The sequence below is a fragment of the Phaenicophaeus curvirostris genome, chromosome 3 (genome assembly GCF_032191515.1).
Source record: "Phaenicophaeus curvirostris isolate KB17595 chromosome 3, BPBGC_Pcur_1.0, whole genome shotgun sequence".
In the NCBI taxonomy this organism is placed as follows: Eukaryota; Metazoa; Chordata; class Aves; order Cuculiformes; family Cuculidae; genus Phaenicophaeus; species Phaenicophaeus curvirostris.
This window is the reverse complement of record NC_091394.1, coordinates 35,639,694-35,660,060: the sequence shown is the minus strand read 5'-3', so window position 1 is coordinate 35,660,060 and position 20,367 is coordinate 35,639,694. Positions and strand designations below refer to the sequence as shown.

At 40.0% G+C, this 20,367-nt stretch overlaps 1 protein-coding gene across 2 annotated transcripts in view; it reads right to left on the bottom strand.

Annotated features, from left to right (window-relative positions):
• HIVEP1 (HIVEP zinc finger 1) overlaps nt 1-20,367 on the bottom strand; it is a 118,284-nt gene that overhangs the window by 60,118 nt on the left and 37,799 nt on the right. The window contains exon 1 of one of the 2 annotated variants that reach the window (XM_069853647.1): nt 14,999-15,868. The exons of the other annotated variant lie outside the window; for it this stretch is intronic. Coding sequence (XP_069709748.1) covers nt 14,999-15,038 — 40 coding nt within the window. The 5' untranslated portion in view covers nt 15,039-15,868. Of the gene's footprint in view, nt 1-14,998; nt 15,869-20,367 lie in introns of those variants that run through there. 2 annotated transcript variants of the gene reach the window in all.

Below are 20,367 nucleotides of genomic sequence, written 5' to 3'. Positions count from 1 at the left end.
TGGGTTCACTAGTGGAGTTTTCTTTATCGACTTGCAAGCTTAGGAGCGTCATCAGCTAGCTGCTTCTTATACACCTACAAAATGATGGCACTCTGCAATCTGAATATCAACCTGAGTGTTTTTTCCCTTTATTTAGAATTCACACAGAATTTTGCGTCGTCTGATTGAAGATGAGGGGGCGGTGAGGAACGTGTGGGAGAAAGCCACAGCAAGCTGCTGCACACACCATCCCATCCTGCATTTGGAAGGGAACAATTACGCCTGAAGGGAGCTCGCTTCAATAGCAATGTGCCGAAGTGAGCATCCAGGGACTTCAGATTCCTCAAACAGATTGGTTTTGGCCGTTAACAAAAAGATTTTACACAGCCACACCAGAAAGACTTGCATCCAACTTTATAAATTCATTTACAGTAAGATTTTGTTTGGTTGTTTTTTTGGAACAATGGCTTCTTGGAAAATATGGTGAGTAGGAGAAGAAATTATTAGAATCTGATTCTTAACTAAAAGAATGAAAATGCGAACGCAGTATAATATCCCGGAACTGCTTTTTGGTTTTGTTTTTAACATGCCTGTTTGGACATTTTCTTGGTAGCATTAAAATTAATGACTTAAGAATCAGCCTCAAATTTTTCAAACTATTAAGATTTTCAGTGTCATTTTCCCCATATATTCCCTAATCTGTTTGTTTCAGTTTTAAATATCTTACCTATTTACAGAAGTATTTTCCTTGGTTTCTTTAACAGCTTAGCTAAAATGAATTTCAAAGTTCCACATTTCCAGTCGGAGAAAGGGTAACAGAGACAAAAATTGTGCATGGCTAATAGAAAGGAAAGTAACATTGGAAACTTTGCAGGCACAAAGGAGGGAAGGAGTAGAGAATCAGTCCAACTGGATAGCCTCTCTTGCTCTTTAACTTGTTTTCTCTGAGAAGTTTCACACTAGAGAGTAAAACCACCGAGTCTCCCTGACCTGCACCTGGAGTTGTTTTGAAGGAAAAGCCTCAAGCCAGCTTCTCACTGAGAGCCCTACTAAATACAAGGAAAGTTTCAAGCAACCCTAATATATACTGAAAGGGGCATTACATGAGGAAAGTGAAAAGGTGCTGGGGGAGAGATACAAAAAAAGTCCACAGCTGCTAGTTTGATACTTTCTCCTGATGATAACCTGTGATGGGAGGCAGAGATGCATCGCTTTTCATTGATGCACAGCAGCTGAGCCAGACCTGCAGCCATATACCAGAGTACACACTTGGGGAACAGTAAGGCAGCCAGTGGCAGATCTCATGAGGGGCACTTCTGCCCCTGCAGTTTGGGTGCTCTTTCCTTGGACCTTCTTGACAAATCATTAGTGATGACCTTTCAAGGAAGGACTGCTGCTTCCCTAATGCTTTATTTTTCTCCAAATACTTATTCTTCTCTCTCATGCTTCTATCTCCTCCAAACTCACCTTGTTCATTGTTAAAAAACATCATGCAAAACAGCTGGAATTACTAGATTTTCTAGCGCAGAAAAACCAGGAGCAAGGCTGGGCTCAAGTGTTCCTTAGACTGAGTTTTACTCTCTTCTCAAACCCTCCTATGCCAAGAATCACGTCAGCAGGACCTTCTTGTTCTCCTCTGCTGCCACCAGATTCACTCGGTGCTGTTATTTAAGGCTGTGAATAGTAGGACAAGGTGGGCACCAATCAAATGCACATGTCTGGTGTTCCCTGTGTGAACCCCAAAGGGTTCTGATGCCTCCAGCCTGAGGGAGATCTTGGGTTGTGCACAGAGCTCAGACAGCACTTCTCTTTCTTTGTGGTCCTCAAAAATAGAGGCAAGTACTTCGCTTCACATTGAAGTGGGTGAGGGAGAAGGAGACAGGAGAATAAAAGCAGGAAGAAAAGATATTCCATGGGAAAAAATAACAAAATTAACTACAACACAAAGCAAATAAACAGTGTCTACGCTGTAGAAATGATGCATTGAAACCACTTTCTTTCTCCTTCCTGAGAAGATAGATCAGTTCATAGTCTGAGGACTCTACTTACGAGAAATCACAGCAACTAGGAAAATTATTTCCCATTTCTTTTCCCTTGTAAATAAACCTTGGACAATACTTCATCGGTGACTAAATTTAATTAAAATATATACTCATACTGCAGATGACCTGATGCTTTCATGTCCTTGGCAGTTTTTCTGTCCACCTCCTCATTTTCTGCAATTATAATTCCTAATTATAATCCAAATAACCTCAGGTTAATCCTGACGCAGAATTAACGAGTTTCTTACAGGTATTCAGGTATCTGTCTTTTGGCTTCATACTTCAGAATAAATCTTTAGCATATAATACTTTAAAAAAAACACACCAAAACCCTAAAGCCACCCCACCCCAAAAGCCAACAACACCCCCTCTCTCATGTGAAACTTATGGTTTGAGTCTTTAAATACCTTGGCTCTCACTTGGTTTACACCATTTAGTCATTACTTTAAACTGTATTAACTGTGACAGTTTTATTTTTAAGAACTTTCAGAAACTGAGTTTTATTCAAATTGAATACTCAACAAGTATTCATTAACAACTCAAGGAAGGATTTAGTAACGGTATCTGACCTTAATTACCAATTATCAACTGGATAAAATTTACACTTTCACACTCCTAGTAGATAATTTTAAAGATTTTGCTGGCTGCAATTTCATTATCTCTCATGCTACAGCAAACAAAAGATTGTGAAATCATGACTCTAAATTCAGAACAAAAGCAGGAAAAAAACAGCGGCGCTTATTAGAAAATCCTTGTAAAACAGGGACTGAAATATGGAAAACCAGATACCATTTTCAAACTATAATCATGACATAGCATGCATGTAGCTTAAGTTCCTGGCACGATCCATGATTTAAATAGTGTCTATTATATGACACCTTAGGAGTCACTTCCCCATCTGACAGCAAGAGCAATGCAACCCAACCGGTACATTAGCAGCCTGAAGTGAAGACTATGAGCAGTGATTTTACCTGGAAGGCTGTGTTACAGGATGCACGCTAAGGGAAAAAGCCATGATCAAAAAGCACTGAAGTGCAGAATGAAATATGCAGGTCAAATCCCTGTATCTTTTTAAATTACTCATACATTCAATTTATGACCTGTTGGTATGCAGCACTGAGGAACTGACCCACAGGTCTCAATGACTCTCTGAAAATAAACACATAATTTAGCTTTCTCATTTTTTGAGGGAGCGGTAAGTATTTTCTGATAAAATGTTGGGCTGGTTTAGGAAAACATATAGGCAATAATAATATAACTATTTAAAAAAATAGAAGACATTCAAAGGGCAATAAAAATAAAATACTTAGGAGCCTGCAGAAGATTCCATATGAGAAGAGTCTAAACGTTTCAAGTGGTTTAATTCGCAGAGAGGTGGAAAACATTTGACATAATGCAGGTATATAAAATAATTGATGTGAAAGGGGAGGTCAAAATGAGCAATATTGGGGAAAAAAGACCAAAGAGAAACCTCATAAATCTTATTTCTAATATCAAGATGTAGGTCTTGGGACCAGCAGTTGTTTTACCAATTTACCTCTGCTCAAATTTCCTCCCTGCTTTCAGGCAGATATTTCAAATATATGTGCTTGAGATTTAGCTTTTCCACTGCAAATGAATTCATCAGTCAATTCTATTTGAAAACATTAAGAGAAATCCTTTTAAGTATAATTAGGCATGAACTTTTGGGTTTTTGTCATGAAGCTGTGCACCGAGGAACCTCAACACTCAACATTATTAAGAACACACCCTGGTAAGGGCAAACAGATAACGTTCGTGATGGAGATCAAATATGATTTTCCACACCACCACCCAGCTACTAATTACACTGCATGAAAGGTTAAAAAAACCCACAAAACAAAACACCATAGTTGACAGCCGGTTCTTGCAAAACTGCAAACTGAACCACTTGTTATTCTCCCTCTGAAACACTTTGCAGGGGCCACTTCTAGGCAGGATACTGATGAATCACTCTGAGTTTGTTTTAAAGAAATGAGGAAAGAGTTAAAAATAATTCTGGTTGCTTTAGAAACTGACATCCTTTGTTTTGATTGAGATGAAATACCATTACATGCATGCAATACTCTTTAAACTTGCCACTATTCCAACAATAACTAAAGCTATTCTAAGAAATTACCACCCAAAAAGAGATCACCACAGATTTACAGTAAGTTTGCCGGTGCAAAGCTGGAGTTTATTTGCAACATTACCAAAAATGCTCAGTTGAGTCTAGTTCGGAGTGACCTGACTGTAACCATCAAAATATGACAGTAACTTGCTGCCCACCAACTCCAGGAAAATAGCAATCAAGATAACAATACAGGCTTTTCTGTTTTCAACAGCAACTTGAAGATAACATTTTCTGCAAATGCAACAGTCAACCCAAATCATTAAGATAACATTCCTAACACAAGAACACTAAAATACTGCTAAAATTTAATGATAAAGCTAAACTCATGTGGTTTTATCATGCATTTAGGCTTTATTATTGCATTTCACTCAAACTGCAACCTCATAGACTGTTGAACTCGGACTCCCCTGTTCGCTGATACAGATGCTTCTGCCCTACACAAGCATACCTGACCACTGACACTTCAGTATTTCTTCTAAACAACGCAGACTTTTAAACTCCTAAGCTGTTTCCTTTTAAGTTGGCATCACTCCATCTAAAACCATCTCAATTACTAGAACTGAAGTATGGAAAGGGATTTTTGTTTCTCAATATTTTAGCTTCCACGCTCCAGTTCCCAAGTCCATCCAGGTTGAGCCATCTCCTGATTCTTACAGCAGCGGATGGCTTGCAAGAACACAAACCTCCTGTTTTGACATCTTGCCCCTTCCTTCCCAAGCAAACAACATTCAAAAGACCACTTTGAATTAACCCAGTAATATTTTTTAAAGTAATATATTGGAATATACTGATGTTCCAGTCATAGTCACCAATATACAGTGTCTGATGCTACATGTGACAAAATACGTGACCTGACTTGTAGCAATCTTGATCTGAGTCTATCTTAACAATTTGGAGAGTGTTCTGACTCAGACAAAAATTAAAAACATTGACAGGCAAAATAAAGCGCAAGAGTTTGCAAACTAAACTGCCATCTTTCCCTCTACATATGCGTATGAATGTACACATTTTCAAGGATGCATAATTAACTGTAAGAAAATAGTTCTCAGAAACCAGAAAGCTAAAGTATGTATATAAAAAGCTAAATATTTCTCACTCTATCTGCACAAATAAACCCACTGAAGTTGCCAGCTTTGTCAAAGTGAGCAAGATTAGCTTCTAAACATAAATCAATTTAAGCAGTCAGAAACCTACAGGAAGTAGTAAAGTTGCTTTCAAATTCCTTGCAGATTTTTACAAATTGAAAGTCACTGTCTTAGTCTGTGGAAACAAAGTTAGCATTTTCTAATGCAAGACAACATTGATATCACATGGAAACATGGTTTCTACTAGGGCCACTTAAAATCAGAATAAAAGTATGGTATTTTCAGGTAGTATTGCAAAGGTGGTGGGGAGAGGGGGTGCTAGAGAAGGAGGAGACTGGAAGGTGGTGCTAATCTTACAAGTTCAATATTGTTTAAAATTCTACGTATCCACACTGGTCAGACAGCCCCTTATTTCTGATTTGTGGGTTTTCTTTTTCTGCTTCCAAATTTTGCCATCTAATTATAACCATAAAAGCCAGTAGTGACTTGATTTGTGAGAGGCACTACAATCAGACAGATCCAAGATAAAAATAAACCTAATTATCTATAAGGTTGCTCTCAAAAGTCAACTAACACATTGGCATCATAATAAATTAATCCATCAGTATATTTCTGACAAGTGCAATGTTTCTCTCTGAAAGGTCATTTTTCTAAATTAAGCAAAGCATTAAATATCTTTCCTGTTCTGCTGCACATCCCAAACTTAACACAGGAAATGTTTTCACAGTAAAAATCAAATTACATTTGAAATATTCACATGAAATAAAGTTTCACTTGCATTTAAAATTGGCATATGCACCCCAAGTCAATAGTAAGGCCTGTTGATATGCTGCATAAACTACACAGACTGGAAATGTGCATACTTAGTAAATGCAGTATAGCCCAGTTTAGCCCAGAAAGCTTCCTTCTTTTAAAACTTCCGTGAACACCCACTAGTAAGCATGAAAAGTAGGTCTGGAGATCATTGCCCACTGTTTAGGGTTTGCGTGGGATTACTGAACTGGGAAACCCAGACCGCTGTCCTACACACTGTGCTTTGCTGTGTGCTGCCTCTCCGTCCCTCCACGTCTTTCCTCTCCCTCAGCAGACAGTGCTGGGATGGAAGCCACCAGAGCTGTTGCTTAGGATTTAGCTTCATGCTTGCACCCTGTCTCCAGAAGGAGCTTACCTGGACTCGTTCAACCAGCGGTGGCGAAGCCTTGTGATGAACTATGGAAAATACTCACCTCTCCCCTTTGACGCTGGAAAAGGAAACTCCTACACACAACACTGACAAGAAAAAGCAGCTCCACAGAATAAAAACTAAGACTCCTCTGCTGTCAAACAGACATGCCAAAGACAACTTCTCTTTGTGAATAAATAACAGCGCAAAGGATAAAGCTTCTCTCCTTTTACACCTATTGGAGTTCTTCAGCGATGAGTGGATATTCTGCAGCGTCTGTCTTCTTGGCAGGCTAGGGTTACAGGAGTGTCTTCACTTATGTAACTTCATCTCTTGAGTACACAATTACCTAACACACCCAAGGCACTTCAAGACTTTTTTTTTTTATTAAAGAAAAATCAGTTTCTTTCCAGTTGGAACACTTTTTCGCCAAACTTCAGTCTGTACGGGAATGTGATGCACCTAGACCCTCAGTATCCCGATAAAACAGAAATTAATTTCTTCACAGTGCATCTCTCTCACTCCCTCTATGTACAGGAACACAGGCGCAGCTCCAGACTTGCAAGAGATCTCGACATTCATAAGAACCTCCTCCATCTTCACCTGTGTAACTTTTTGCTCCTGCAGAAGGTCGTCAGGTTTCTGCTGAGCATTCCTCTGAAAGCCATGTGAGACAGCTACCTGAGCCAGCAAGCCCCACCAGCAGAAACAAATGCCCTTTCTGCCATCTCACAGCACCTGATTTTTGAGTGCCTTCTTCCAAAATGAAACACTTAAACTCGTTTTACAAGAGAAAGACAGTGGCAAAGAGCAGGATACAATCAGTTAAGGGCGTATTTGCCCATGAAAGGGGATGTGACATTGTGTAGGGAGATACTTCCAATGGAGGCATATTCAACTGCAACCAAGAAAACTGAACCTGCATTTGAATGGACATTAGTGAAGCCAAATGCACATCTATCAGGCAGCACATACACAGACTGTAAGAAACTTATTACAAGGATTTGTACGTGCCACAATTTCCTTAAACTTCTCCCTCCTGAACAGGTCTTCACATAAAGGCCATTTGAAAACCGTGGAAACATTCCCCTTGGGTACAGATTCAGGAAAAGACAAAGCAGGAACATGCCGTGAAAGTACAAATCACACCCATCATCATGAGATCTGTGCCAGACAGAGAGTGACAGAGATCTTTGACCGCATGTAAGTAGAAATGGGTCTTTTTAGCCAGTAACCTGAGTAGTTAAAAGCACAAAGGAATCCAAACCACCCCGACTCTGACACAGGATTGTTATCAGACAAGTCTGAAGGTGACAGGGGGTAATCACTGGTGTTCTTATCACAGTCTGCTAGTGAAGGACCCTATTTACTAAGGACTGGCTAGACAATACACAGGGCTTAAAAAACATTAGTCCCCTTCGCCCATGAAGCTTAAATTAAATATGCTATTAAAAAATACTGTTTCTATTTCACAATCATTACAGTTTCCCAAACCCCATACCTCTGTTTGAGGTCCTAAACACCCTGACAAAGTCATTATGGCTGTTCAAGTATTGTTCATTCTTTCACCCAAAACATTATTTTTAACCATTTTATCCAAAAGCAAAGTGGAACCTCACAACCATTCTGTGTTTGGAGGTACTGTAAAATTTCCTCACTCCATCACTACGTTACACCTCATTATAGCTGACGGGTCTGGTACAGCGTCATGTTGGGAGAAATTAAGATGCAATATGTAACTGACCTGCAGCCTGCTCTTCACCATGCTCCCTCAGCCTACCACAGTTTTGCAAGGGTGGGTAAGGCAAGCTCTTGGCATGGCCCTCCAAGCTCTCTGGTGGTGATAACCTGGCAGTTGCACATCACCAACAGGGCTGCTGCAAAGTCAGATGCAGAGGCATTCCCACTTCTGGCCATCCCCTCTGCTGCAGGAAGAGGCAGAAAACGCTTTTCCAGAACTCCAAGATACTGAAGGAGCAGCAAAACTATCAGGTTGAAGAGATGCTGACAAATATTTGTCTTTGTCATTATTTCAAGTGGTGGAAAAAGGTTAAGTTGTCTGAGGGAAATCAAACATTTGAATAGGAACAAGAACAAATATGAAGTTGTCAGGATGTAAAAATGCAACCTCCATAGAACTATTCATGTTTTGATCTATGCAACCAAGAAAGATCCCTTGAAAGTAACCATGCTACACTCCTCCTGAACTTCATTAACATAAGATCTATAGAAGAGATAAAAAATGTAAATAACTGATCAGACTGTTGATATATTGATGATTGCTGAAGATATGCAATTGGAAATGATACCTCCCTTCTCATACAATTCAACAGGACTTAGGGAAAGCAAACCAAAATTTTAATTGTAATATTTCATTTCCAGTTCAGGTTTGAGATGGCTGGTCATATTAGTTTTACAAAATTTTGCTTTATAAATATATCCTGTCTAACTTACATTTAAGAACTAAAACTTGAAACCAAACAGCGTGATAGTAAACCTACCTTGAGGCTCAATGCCAACAAAAAACAGAAGGCTGCAGTAAACCGCACTACTAAACACATTTTGGGAATACCTTGTACAATCCAATAAGAATTTCTGCACTGTATTATCAAAGGGGCTTTAAGCATTATACTGCAAATACCATGTAACAAGAAGTGGATGAAGCATATCAAACCACATAGCGTTCCTTAAAATTCTCCCCATAAAAACTCGGTTTTGAAAAAATCAGGCTGACATTATATGTGAGTACTGGAGAGTAAAATCCAGTATATGGCACATTTATCCTCACAATCATCTCCAAAGCAAGTAACATATATCCATAAAATCAAAGCAAAATAAATTGAAACACATTATGGCAAGGAAATGCTTAAGGTACACAGAGCTTTATTATCACTGGTGTCAATACGGGACTCTCATTAAGATGTTCTGGTGTTTTGAAAGCCTAAATTAAATTTTATTTAATGAGCTACTGGCCATTTCTCCCTTTCTAATGTTACCAAAGGGCATAGCTAGCACTGTTTGGCTGTCACAGTTGATTAATTCTCTATAGCTTACAATGGCCTACCTTCCCCAGGAAAACTGTAGGCTCCTGTGCCTAACAAGAGGATGCTGCTGGGGAGAATGAGCCAAAAAACTTTCCCAGTCAGAAAATTCATTACCAAAATCTAAGACATAGTGGAAAGGATGCGTTTCAGCAAGTTTTTACTTTATTAAATAGTTTGTAGAATGGTCAGTTTCATCTTTTCTTAAAACAGCCCCAAGACCCCCAAAAGATTTATTCAAAGCTTTTTTTTTTTTCCTCCAATTTATCAATTTACACTAAGGAAAGCCACTCAGACTTTGAAAAGTCAAATTCAAAACAAAGTATTTAAAATCTAGAACAATGAAACTCTAATTTAATACACATTTTGATGTCAGAAAAAATTACAGAAATGTGACAAGTTCTGAGTTTTCTGACATTTTAGGCTTTGTTGCTTTTTCAGGTTAAATATAAGTTATAAAGGAAAACAAAGGCACACTTCTAAAAATAACATCAACAATGACCTAGAAATCTAATTTCAATGAACTTTAATTATGGATATTTGAGGTACAAGGAATGGGTTGGCACATGCTCATTAAGTGTGGATTTAATAGCTATTGTTCACTGAAACCAATGAATGAATTTACTAATGTTCAAAGGTTTCATTCTGAAAATACTCTAATCTTAAGTAATTTCAATAGGGATACATTATGTTTTTTGCACAAACAACACTATATCCATTGTAAAGCTACAAACATGAGTAAGGATATTGAAATGCTGGTCTTTTGTCTTTTTTATATCTATATCTGCCCCTTAACAATGGTATGCAGGCACAAACAGATTAATATCTGTTGCATGGGATAAATGAGATGAAGTTAAAATGCCTTCCCCAGCCCCACGTTCCAAATGAAGGTGAGCATTTGGCTTTCCCACCAATACGCTACAACAGATAAAGAACTCAACCTCTGAATTTAAACATCTCCAGAGCAGTGGAAAGCCTAAATATCAGAAAATGGTTAAGCCAGAAAACTGCATACTTTTTTCACAGCAATTCAGGCTGCACTTAGACTGACTATAAAGCTCCCAAGGATTTTAAGAGAACCAGAATTACATCTTACAATTCTATTAGGAATCCAAAACTTCCTGGCACAACCCCATGACATCCACCTATCTGTGGGAACTCCCTTGTTACGACTTCGATTCCCCCCATGGCAAGTGACTTTGTAAACCAGCCAGATCTCACACAAAGGTTTGCTTCTTCCTAGCTCCTCTGGAATCCCAGGGCGTAGATGAAAGTGAGGACTGGGTGCCTTGGAAAGCATCCAGGCACAGGGCAATGAAAAAAAAATCCCCAAAAGCAGGTAGCAAGATGCCGACCAGTAGCACAAAATTCCCTCATATATGTCGAGTGGGAAGGGAAGGAAATGATTGTTTTCAACCATATGGCTCAAGGATGGCAAGGTAGAAGACACTTTGAGGGATAATGCTGGGGAGGTGAAGGTAAAGTGCCACTGGAAAAAATTATGGGGGGCAGGGGGAAAGATTGGTTCTAGGGTTAAGGAACTTGTCATAAAGTGTGTGAGTTTGGTACTGGTGCCCACCATAACCTCCCTGCGTGTCTTAGCTCCAGTCCAAAAAAAATGTTTCCATCCTCCAAAGATTTATAGGAAAGATAATTTATGTTCCTAAGGAATATAGCTGCTGCACACATGAAGTATTACAGGGATATTTAGATAGTTTACTGCACACTAACGTAAGACATACATTTGAATTAACCCCTTAGATGTCCTCCTGAGCCTATCTTATTTACTGGTGTCTTTTTGAATGGTGCACAAAATTTAAAGGCTGCTTGCTTTGTTGCTGTTTCATCACATATTACTACTGTATACAAGGCGGGGGCATGACCTCCTCCTGCCATTACACATTCTGACAGGTTATACACAATAGTCAGACTAATGACTTCAAAAGCAGTTCATGAGTTAAAGCCCCCCAGTAACAGTTCTCCTAAAACAGCCTAGTTTTCAGCAAGAAGCTTTGTGAAAATCAGGCCCCATTAAGCTGTCTCAGACAATGACTCACACAAAGCTGCCTAAAATCCTTTTGCAAAAACACTTGACTCCTGCATGCATCTCCTAAACAACAGTGTAAAGTTGTTATTGCATGCACAACCCAAAATAAGGGTAGTTAGAAAGTAGCCTCTTCCAACTTGCAGCAAATTAATTCCAAAGTAAAAATCTTCACAATATTGTTGAGGATTTTGAAAGGGACTGTGATGTTGGTGACGGGTTTTAATTAATTTTCCCAGAGAAGCTGATGGTAAAACTCTTGTCAATTGAAACCACATTCATCTAACGCAACTTCCAAGTGCTCCTGACAATCACACTCATAATTCCTAGGTGAGGTAACAACCCATTTCAATCTTTTGCAAAAATGATCTTTAAAGATAAAACTTATTATTAAGTAATAAAAACCTGATATTTATCTTGCAATGACAAAAAAGACTTATAATAAAGCATGTATGTTTAACCAGAGCAAAATATTGCTATGCTCAAAATGAACTAGTTTCTGATTATTCACTTTATAATATACAAAAGCCAAACAGTAAAGACTGAAACAGCATACTACACTCGTACAGTGTCTCAAATGGCCACTTTGACCACACCAAAAGAAACCTATGTGTTACTTTAACACCAGCTCAGCCTCTCACTTGACATCTCCCCTTGGACTGGGTTGGCAGAATTATCTTCTTAAGATCCAAAAGCCTTATCCCTGCTTCTCAACCCCCCTGTACTACCAACTGTCTGGGTGAAAAGACAACTTGCAAAGATTTAGGACAGTTTTTTGTAAAATAAGTTAAATGAACTTAGAACATCAGATTTAATACTACAGAAAGATTTCCAAATATATTAACAGAAACATTTGTGCTTGGGTTTTCTTTAGGAGTCTCCTTCTAAATAAATTTCACAGTTGAGTTATAGGCACCTTCTCAGTGTCTTTTCACAATACAAGCCAGGACTGGATGAACCCACACTAATAGCTGATCCTCCACTATATACTGTGTACTGTCATCTATTATCTCCAGGGCCATCGGCACTGCCAGGATTTATAACCAAATCACAGTACGTAACGGACAAATGAGCAGGAATTCTTCTTAATTTAAAATGTCATTAATTCCTTTATAATTATATTGTCTCTACTAAAGGTCTGACAGTTTTAAACAGTGCACCAACACTTAATTCCCAATGACAAGCATGCATATGCCGAAATAAAGATAAAGAGATAAGTTGACACTAGTTCCATGTTAGGGAAGCTAAACTATCTGAATGGCATAGCTACACAACATTGATTAAGACTACCCATAAATCCAGCAAGCTTCGGAAAGGCTCCAGAAGCAAAGCAGACAATGGGCCATATCTCACGTCCTTCAAGGAGGAAGCATTTACTGAAACCCTATACTGTCAAGGGTAGGTGCCAAAACAGCAGCAATTAATGCTTTCAGCCGCATATGGCCAGCCTATCCAAAACAATTTTAAAGTCAAGTTTCATTCATCTTCATTTATTTTTCATTTTTGCCAAGGTAACTGCAATTAACTTACCAAGTTTCAGCCTGAACTACTTTGGGATCAGGGGAGATGAGAGGGAAAGAGGTTAATGCAAAGTCATGTGTTTGCCTTACAAGCCTAAATAAATAATTGTTGGTGATGCAGAACAATACTGCATTTTAAAATAAACAAAGAGTCAAATCCCTATAGCTGAAAAAACCCACCACATAAGTTACTTTAACTCTTGGAAAGTAGTTGTTGATATTAATAAATGTCAGACATATGCAAAAGACAGCTGAACTACACAAAAAAAAACCCAAAACCAAAACCCTTGCTGTACTCTTTACTTACAGAAATGCAGCAGAAGCAAAATTTCCAGTTCCCGAAAACAACAGCTGTAAGCTAGTCTGTGGGCAACCCAGGATGTCTAAACGCAAGCAAAGTTCTCCTACCTAAACACTTCCAAGTTCTCTGAGCAAACAACACTTGCTCATATCCAAAGAACATAGTGTAAATTTTGCAGTCTCCTTCAACAGATACCAGGCCTGTTTTGCTAAATGAGCACTCCAACAACAAAAACATTTCATGAATTCCCTATGAGAAGTTTCAAACCCAGAAGGCATCAGAAATGGATGCAGATGTACCTGCCACCCTGCAGTGACAGGCAGGCATCCCTGCTTCCCAGCCGGGCACTCAGTTGCTCAGAAACTTTCTCATGCCTTCCTGGACTGTCTGAAGTGAGCTGAACTACTGCATACTCCTGCTGCGATAAATCCCATCTTCCGGCTCCCTGTGCTGCCCCTGCACTTGCACACACTCTGTCACGGCCGTATTAATCAGCTTTATGTGTTGTCAGCTCCGACTTTGGCATTTTTAGAATATTTGTGCCTGCACACACAGGTAACAGTTATGCTTCCCTAATTAAAGCAATGACACTTTTTTGAAATGTCTTCATACAATAAATACTTGGCTTCCAGAAAACTGGTTTGGTTGCGATTTTGTCTGGTTCCTCTCTTCTTAGTGCAACTTGGAGTTCGGGATCTTTTCACAGCTGTAAAATCCAATGCTAAAGCTACACCACAGCCCAAGGTTAGGCTTCGCCTATTTATGGAACAGCGACCTTACTTGAAAGCCTGTAAAGTTGTTGTAGTCTGCTTCTGTCCTTTTCATACAAATAATATTTTCAAAAGCAAAATGCCTTTGTTCACGTATACCAAACATAGCCTTTTTCCACGGTAATAGCCTGGAAGCTAATAACTATTTTAGAGCAATCCCAGTACAATGAAATGCTGTTATTGGCTGTTTATGTAACAGTGAATTAACCCCCACTGATACCTTTCAGGAATTCATAACCATAGTGCACAAAATATGCTTTGTGAGAGGCTTGTTAATATGGTAAGTGCAAAAGCCATCTCAATTCAGCAGACTGTCTTTCAAGGCCAACATGCTTAACCTGCAGTTTCAGTCATGGAAGAAATTACTCAATTAATTGCAGACAACAAAAACAACAGGGTTATAACTAATGTACAGTAAATGCTCTGTGGGTGTAATGCAAGCTCATTTCCCAGTAGTGTACTCTCTTCCATCCTAACACACTTCTCACCCCACTGCTGTAAAACAGTTCAAGAATGTTAAAATTTACTTTGATTTTCTTCCCCCCACACAGTTGTTTTCTGGCAGTGAATATTATTATTAACCCAGACAGGGTTTATTCTCTTAAGAAACATGTTCACAATATCGTATTTTGCACCACAGTGTTTTTCATACTTTCTTCTAGACAACACATCACTTTTTCCAAAGTTAAAACCAAACATCAGAATTTATAAAGTTTTGACCTGCACATCCTTGCAGTGACAACAGGTGAGACCGTAGTGACAGGACTCAATAAATTATCACCTGCTTCTAGGGATTCAAGAAGGCAAAGGGTAGCAAAACGCCCAAAAGCACAGACCCATTCGTGGCAACCGCTACTGTTCTGACACTAAGCAAGAGATTGAGTAAAATGCTAACGATTAAAGATAATGGAAAGAAAACTTACCAAAGCAGACACTGGCGTCTTCTTCCATCATTCCTTCCATTCATGTTAAAGAACATCTGTCAATGACTTGACCTAGGCTAGATCACAGCACAGGTCTAATATTTAGACTCACCGCTTGCTTACTGCTTCTAGATTTTCAGGATGTATGATCTTTAAGGTCCCTTCCAACCCAAACTATTCTATGATTCTACGGATGTGTTTACGTGCACAGCCTGTGATTAGAACAGTAACAACTAACTGCGATAAAAGAATATGCAGGTGGAAATTAGAAAGGTCTCCTTCTAGCACATGACAGCCAGTTCTTGGCAGATGCCAGGAACATCCATAAACCTGCATGCCTCCCCTTCCCTCCAAAACCAGCCTGACACCTCAAACCAACCTCAAGCCTTGCCACATTTTCCTTAAGGTACCGTGCAAACGCATCTGATCCTCTTACCCTGAGGGCCACCCCTCCCCGCACAGCTTTATTTTATTTAAAATGATCCCTGCAACAGTTGGGATGCAGGGAGAAGGGATGGGGGATGCTGGCTGCCTCCGGCGACCCGCCGGGTCATCACCTCCCCGGGGGACCCCGCCGCACCACGTTATGGGCGCAGCGGAGCGCCGGGTTTTAAGACGTAATCTCTCTCTCTTTCTCCCCGACTTACGGATCCCAGGAATCCTCCCCCGCTATCTCGCCATGGCAACGGCAGCCACGGGGAGGAGGGCAGCCCGGCTCTTACGCAAGACGAACGCGCCCGGCGATGCCAAAAGCATCCGCGCATCCCCGGAGCAGCGGCTGCGGCTTCTGGGTTGGGGTTGGCTTTTTGTTAGTTCACTGGGGTTTCTTTCTCTTTTATTTTCCTCCCTTCACTCCCCCCCGCCCTTTTTTTTTTCTCTCTTTCTTCTTTTTTTCTTTTTCTTTCTTTTTTTTTTCTGTCTTCTTCTTTTTTTTTTCTCTTTCTTCCTTTTTTTTTCTTCCCCCATTGAATCATAGAATAGTTCTAGTTGGAAGGGACCTTAAAGAACATACAGTTCCGACCCCTCTGCCATGGGCAGGGACACATCCCATTGGGTCAGGTTGCTCAAAGCCTCACCCAGCCTGGCCTTGAACACTTCCAGGGATGGAGCATCCAGGACTTCTCCAGGCAACCTGTGCCTCACCACTCTCAGAGTAAAAAAAATGTCTTCCCAATAACTAATATAAAATCTCCTGTCTTTCAGCTTAAAACCATTACCCATCGTCCTGTCACTTCACTCCAAATAAAGAGCCCCTCCCCAGCTTTCCTGCAGCCCTCTTTCAGTACTTGAAGGTCACTGTAAGGTCTCCCCGGAGCCTTCTCTTCTCCAGGCTGAACAACCCCAACTCTCTCATCCTGTCCTCACAGCAGAGGTGCTCCAGCCCTCTGATCATCGTGACCTCCTCTGGACTCACAGGTCTATTTTCTTTGTACTTGCCACAGCTGGCTGGTGCAGCTTTAACACACTCCAGCACCATCTTCCCGTCATGGAAAAGCATTTCCAGCAAAGCCATGGAATTCCCATTCCTACTTCTCATTAAGGGGGTGCACCAGAAACAAAAACCTGTTGCACATGTGACTTCTTCACTCACAGCAAAACTAGGGAGATGAAAGGGAAGGTGTGGACTTTGATCATGCAATCAGATCCATTCGGGCAGGGCCCCCCAGCCCCTTTGGAACAGCTCTGAAGGTCATCCCAGGCTGCTCAGATTGCAGCAAGAGCCATAGAACACCAGCCAAATGGAGGTGGAAAAATCTATACAGCCAGATATTTGCCAAGAGATGAAAGGGAAGTTCGCCTCTGGTGCTGGGATTTATGGTAAAGGTAAATGAAGCCGTAATATAACACTTGCCAAGATACCTGGGTCTTCCTTCAGGAAAACACTGAAGCATGTGCTTAAAACCATTACTATTCAGGGAAGCCCATAAGCATTTGCTGAAGGTTAAGCACAATGTTCTTACATGGGAGCCCTTAAGTACTATGCTGATTATAGGGGTTTTTTTCCTTCTAAATCTGAGCCCTGTGAACCAACAAAACGAACTGCCTTCATTATATTTTAATATCGCCTCTCTCTGCTTTCAAATTAAACCAGAGAATGCAAACGGAAAATAAGCCTTATTTTACATTAAGAGGATAAAATCCAACTGCTGTGGTTTTTGTCCTTTAAGATCAATAGGCTGCACGACACCATGCATCCCTATGAATGAGCACCTTTCATGAGAAAGAAAGTGAGCACATGGAAAAATGATTGCTCCACTACTCCTAAAACTCTGGAATTCCCTTGATGTGCTGTTACACGCAGGAAAGGATCACACAGAGTACTGTATACATACATACAATTTATCCGCTGATCTTTGAAGCAAGCCTTAAAATGCTCGTAGATTGTGAACATATTTCAGCTGTTAAAGGTCATGGATAAGACAGCTATTTATCAGTTCACATAAGGGCACTGTTGCATCCACAGGCAGAAGGCTTTGCCTATTGCACAAATGACACTGCCTGCCCTGCCCCGGGAAACTTATGACAAGCTAAGCATACATACCAAGCCACAAACCTTACATGTAAATGTTACAGTTCATTAATGTTCAACCGGGAGGTATCATGTCTGTAACTGCTTCAGTTTCTCTTTCACAGCACACCACTTCCCCCGGCACCTCCTACAAAGAATCTGTACCCCCCGTTGGAGAAAGAAACCTCACCAACTAGTGAATCCATGGTTGTAGCTCTTTCCGAAGTCCTTTTTCCTTGCAGTCACTTAGGAATATTTTCCCCCACATACCAAACTATTCGTTCATTTACTTGCTTTATATAAACAGAAAAATAGACCTCAAAAAACTGTTTTTGCCAGTTTTAGGCTTCTACAGGACTAAAATCAGGTTCTTGATTGAATTCTGTAACATCCAGTTTTGAAGAAAATCATTTTAATGTAACTGTTTGGCTTCCTTCTTGGGAGACAACATAGGTAGGAAAGCTTATGAGAGGCAGTCAAATCTCCTACTCCAGGTCTTGAGACAGATGGCAAAGCACCCTGGCAGAAGGTTATGTTAAGGTCAAGGTGTTTCCCATTCTTATTAGCCATATCTAAATACTATGGGTAGACAGGAACGTCTTTACTGTTTACCCCAAGAAACTACCTCTTCTCCTCGCCCTCAGTAATTTTCCTTGCTAAATCCTGAGATAAAGGCACCATCATTTTGCTGGAAACCTTGTTGTTATAAATGAGTAAGGACAAAGAAATAAGGAAGAATATCAGATGTCCGTCCCTACATGAACAGTTTACCTTCCTGGAAATAAAAGGTCTCACCATACTCCTACAGCTTGGCACAGGAGCTGGACAAGAGAGATGAAGCTTGAAACCTCAATGCCACAAGCGCCCTGATGTGCTCTCTTCCAACAGGAAAGAAACCCCAAGAAGTAAGCTAATTATCCTCTTACATTAAAAAATATTTTTATATCATAAAAACAATTGAGAGAAGGCTACAATCACATTGAAAAAAAAATGCAAGTGCAGTCAGCTGTCCATGGACAGTAAAATTATCCAAGAAATGCATAAACCACCTCCTGGGCTAAACGCTACAAGACTTCTGTTTAATCAAAAGAACAATGCTGCAAAAGGGGAGAAATTAGATGTCCAGTCTTTCCCACTGTTCTCACAGCTTAAATACCTATGGGCACTAAATTAACACATGTAGCATCAAGAAAGGAATAAGTAAACAACTACAATCATCGCTGCTGTTAAGTTTGGAAACAAAGAAAAAGAAAGATCAGTACAAATTATCTTAACTCTAAATTTGTAAAACGCACCTAGATCACTGATCTTTCCTTATGAGATCACAGCAGGGCCCAAATGGCTTCAAGACAAAGCATACATGAAATGTTCTCTCCTGTGAAGGCTCAAAACTGGATGCTCAAGTCAACTACCAGGGAGTTTTACTGCAGAAGTGAGACCTTCAAGAGACTGTTTCTACTGCCGCCTGATTCACAGCAGGGACCTGGCAGCATACGATTACTTTGTGAACTTCTCTCTCCTCCCCCAAAAGGGGCACAAAATGAAAGATACTAACTGTTTTCAGCCACTAGCAACTGGACATGACAGCACCTGTATTTGCCTACCTCCTTCTTGGGAGTATTTTAACAGATTATTAAAAAATTAACTACTAATGAAATAAAAATAGATTACAAAGTGATGATCTCCGTTTTCTGAAGTCAAAATCCCAATCTTTTGCACTTCAGTCAAAGTCCAAGTGATGAAATAAACCTTGAACTGTGTCCTAGCACTGCTCTACTCATCAGTTTTAGAAACAAAGAGCACCTCGTCCCAGTCACTGCAATTTAGCAACTTCATCTGTATATGTCCTGTTGCCAGATGTCAAATGAGGGAGACGAAAGCCTTCAGCCAGCCAGTATCCAAACAAGAGCACTCCCCTGATCAATGTCACTGTTCAGAATCACAGTTGTAATCGTAAGGGACACCAGTGAAGTTACTGTCATACCACTGTGACCCGACTCCAGGCAGGCAGCTGCGCTGCCAACCCAGTGGTTTCCAAAAGTGGGTCTCATGAACAGCAAGAAGTCATCTAGATATGAAGGGTGAGGAGGGATATAAAAAGGAGGAACAATTTACCATCAACAGGTTGAGCACAACTCAGCCTGCATCATCTTGTTAGCTCTCCCAATGGTCTCCAGGAGCAAGTGAGCAGGAAAGAAATGACAGAGAAGGGCTCTGAATTGGAACTCGGTGGCAGAGGGAAGGGGAGTCAGAAATGTTATAGTCATCTCACCTCCAAATTCCTCAAAGGAGAAACAGGTACATTACACATGCATGTTATTTCTCACTAATCTCAGCCACTTCAACTGTTGATGAATGCTAAACTCTGTTTCAAATGAAAAAACAAGGAAAACAAAATCTGTGTATTCCTGATGTGTAATATACAGCGGTCATAAGAGACAACACAGCAGACACAGGAAAACAGAACTATTTGGCGAAGTATTTATTCTACTTTTATCTAAGGTAATTCCAAATAATGAATGGGGGGACAAGAATTCACTATGCTGTCTAGTGTTCATCCTAAGTCAGATTGCAATATATTTGAGGAAGAGATAGCACTTCTTTGGCACCACTTTAAATATCATTGAATAAAAATTCCTATCTGGATTTGAAAAAAATCCTAAATATTCTTTCCAATGGTTTGGTTTTACATCAGGTATAATTAAATTTTGACTCATATTCAAATAAGGTATCTCAACAAATTAAAACTAAATTTAGACCACAGTATTTTTACTAATAAAGAAACCTAACAGAGGAAGAACATGCTTGGAACATCTGTCGTAGTGATTGAAAGAAGTCTGACAGGAATAGCAAACACTTA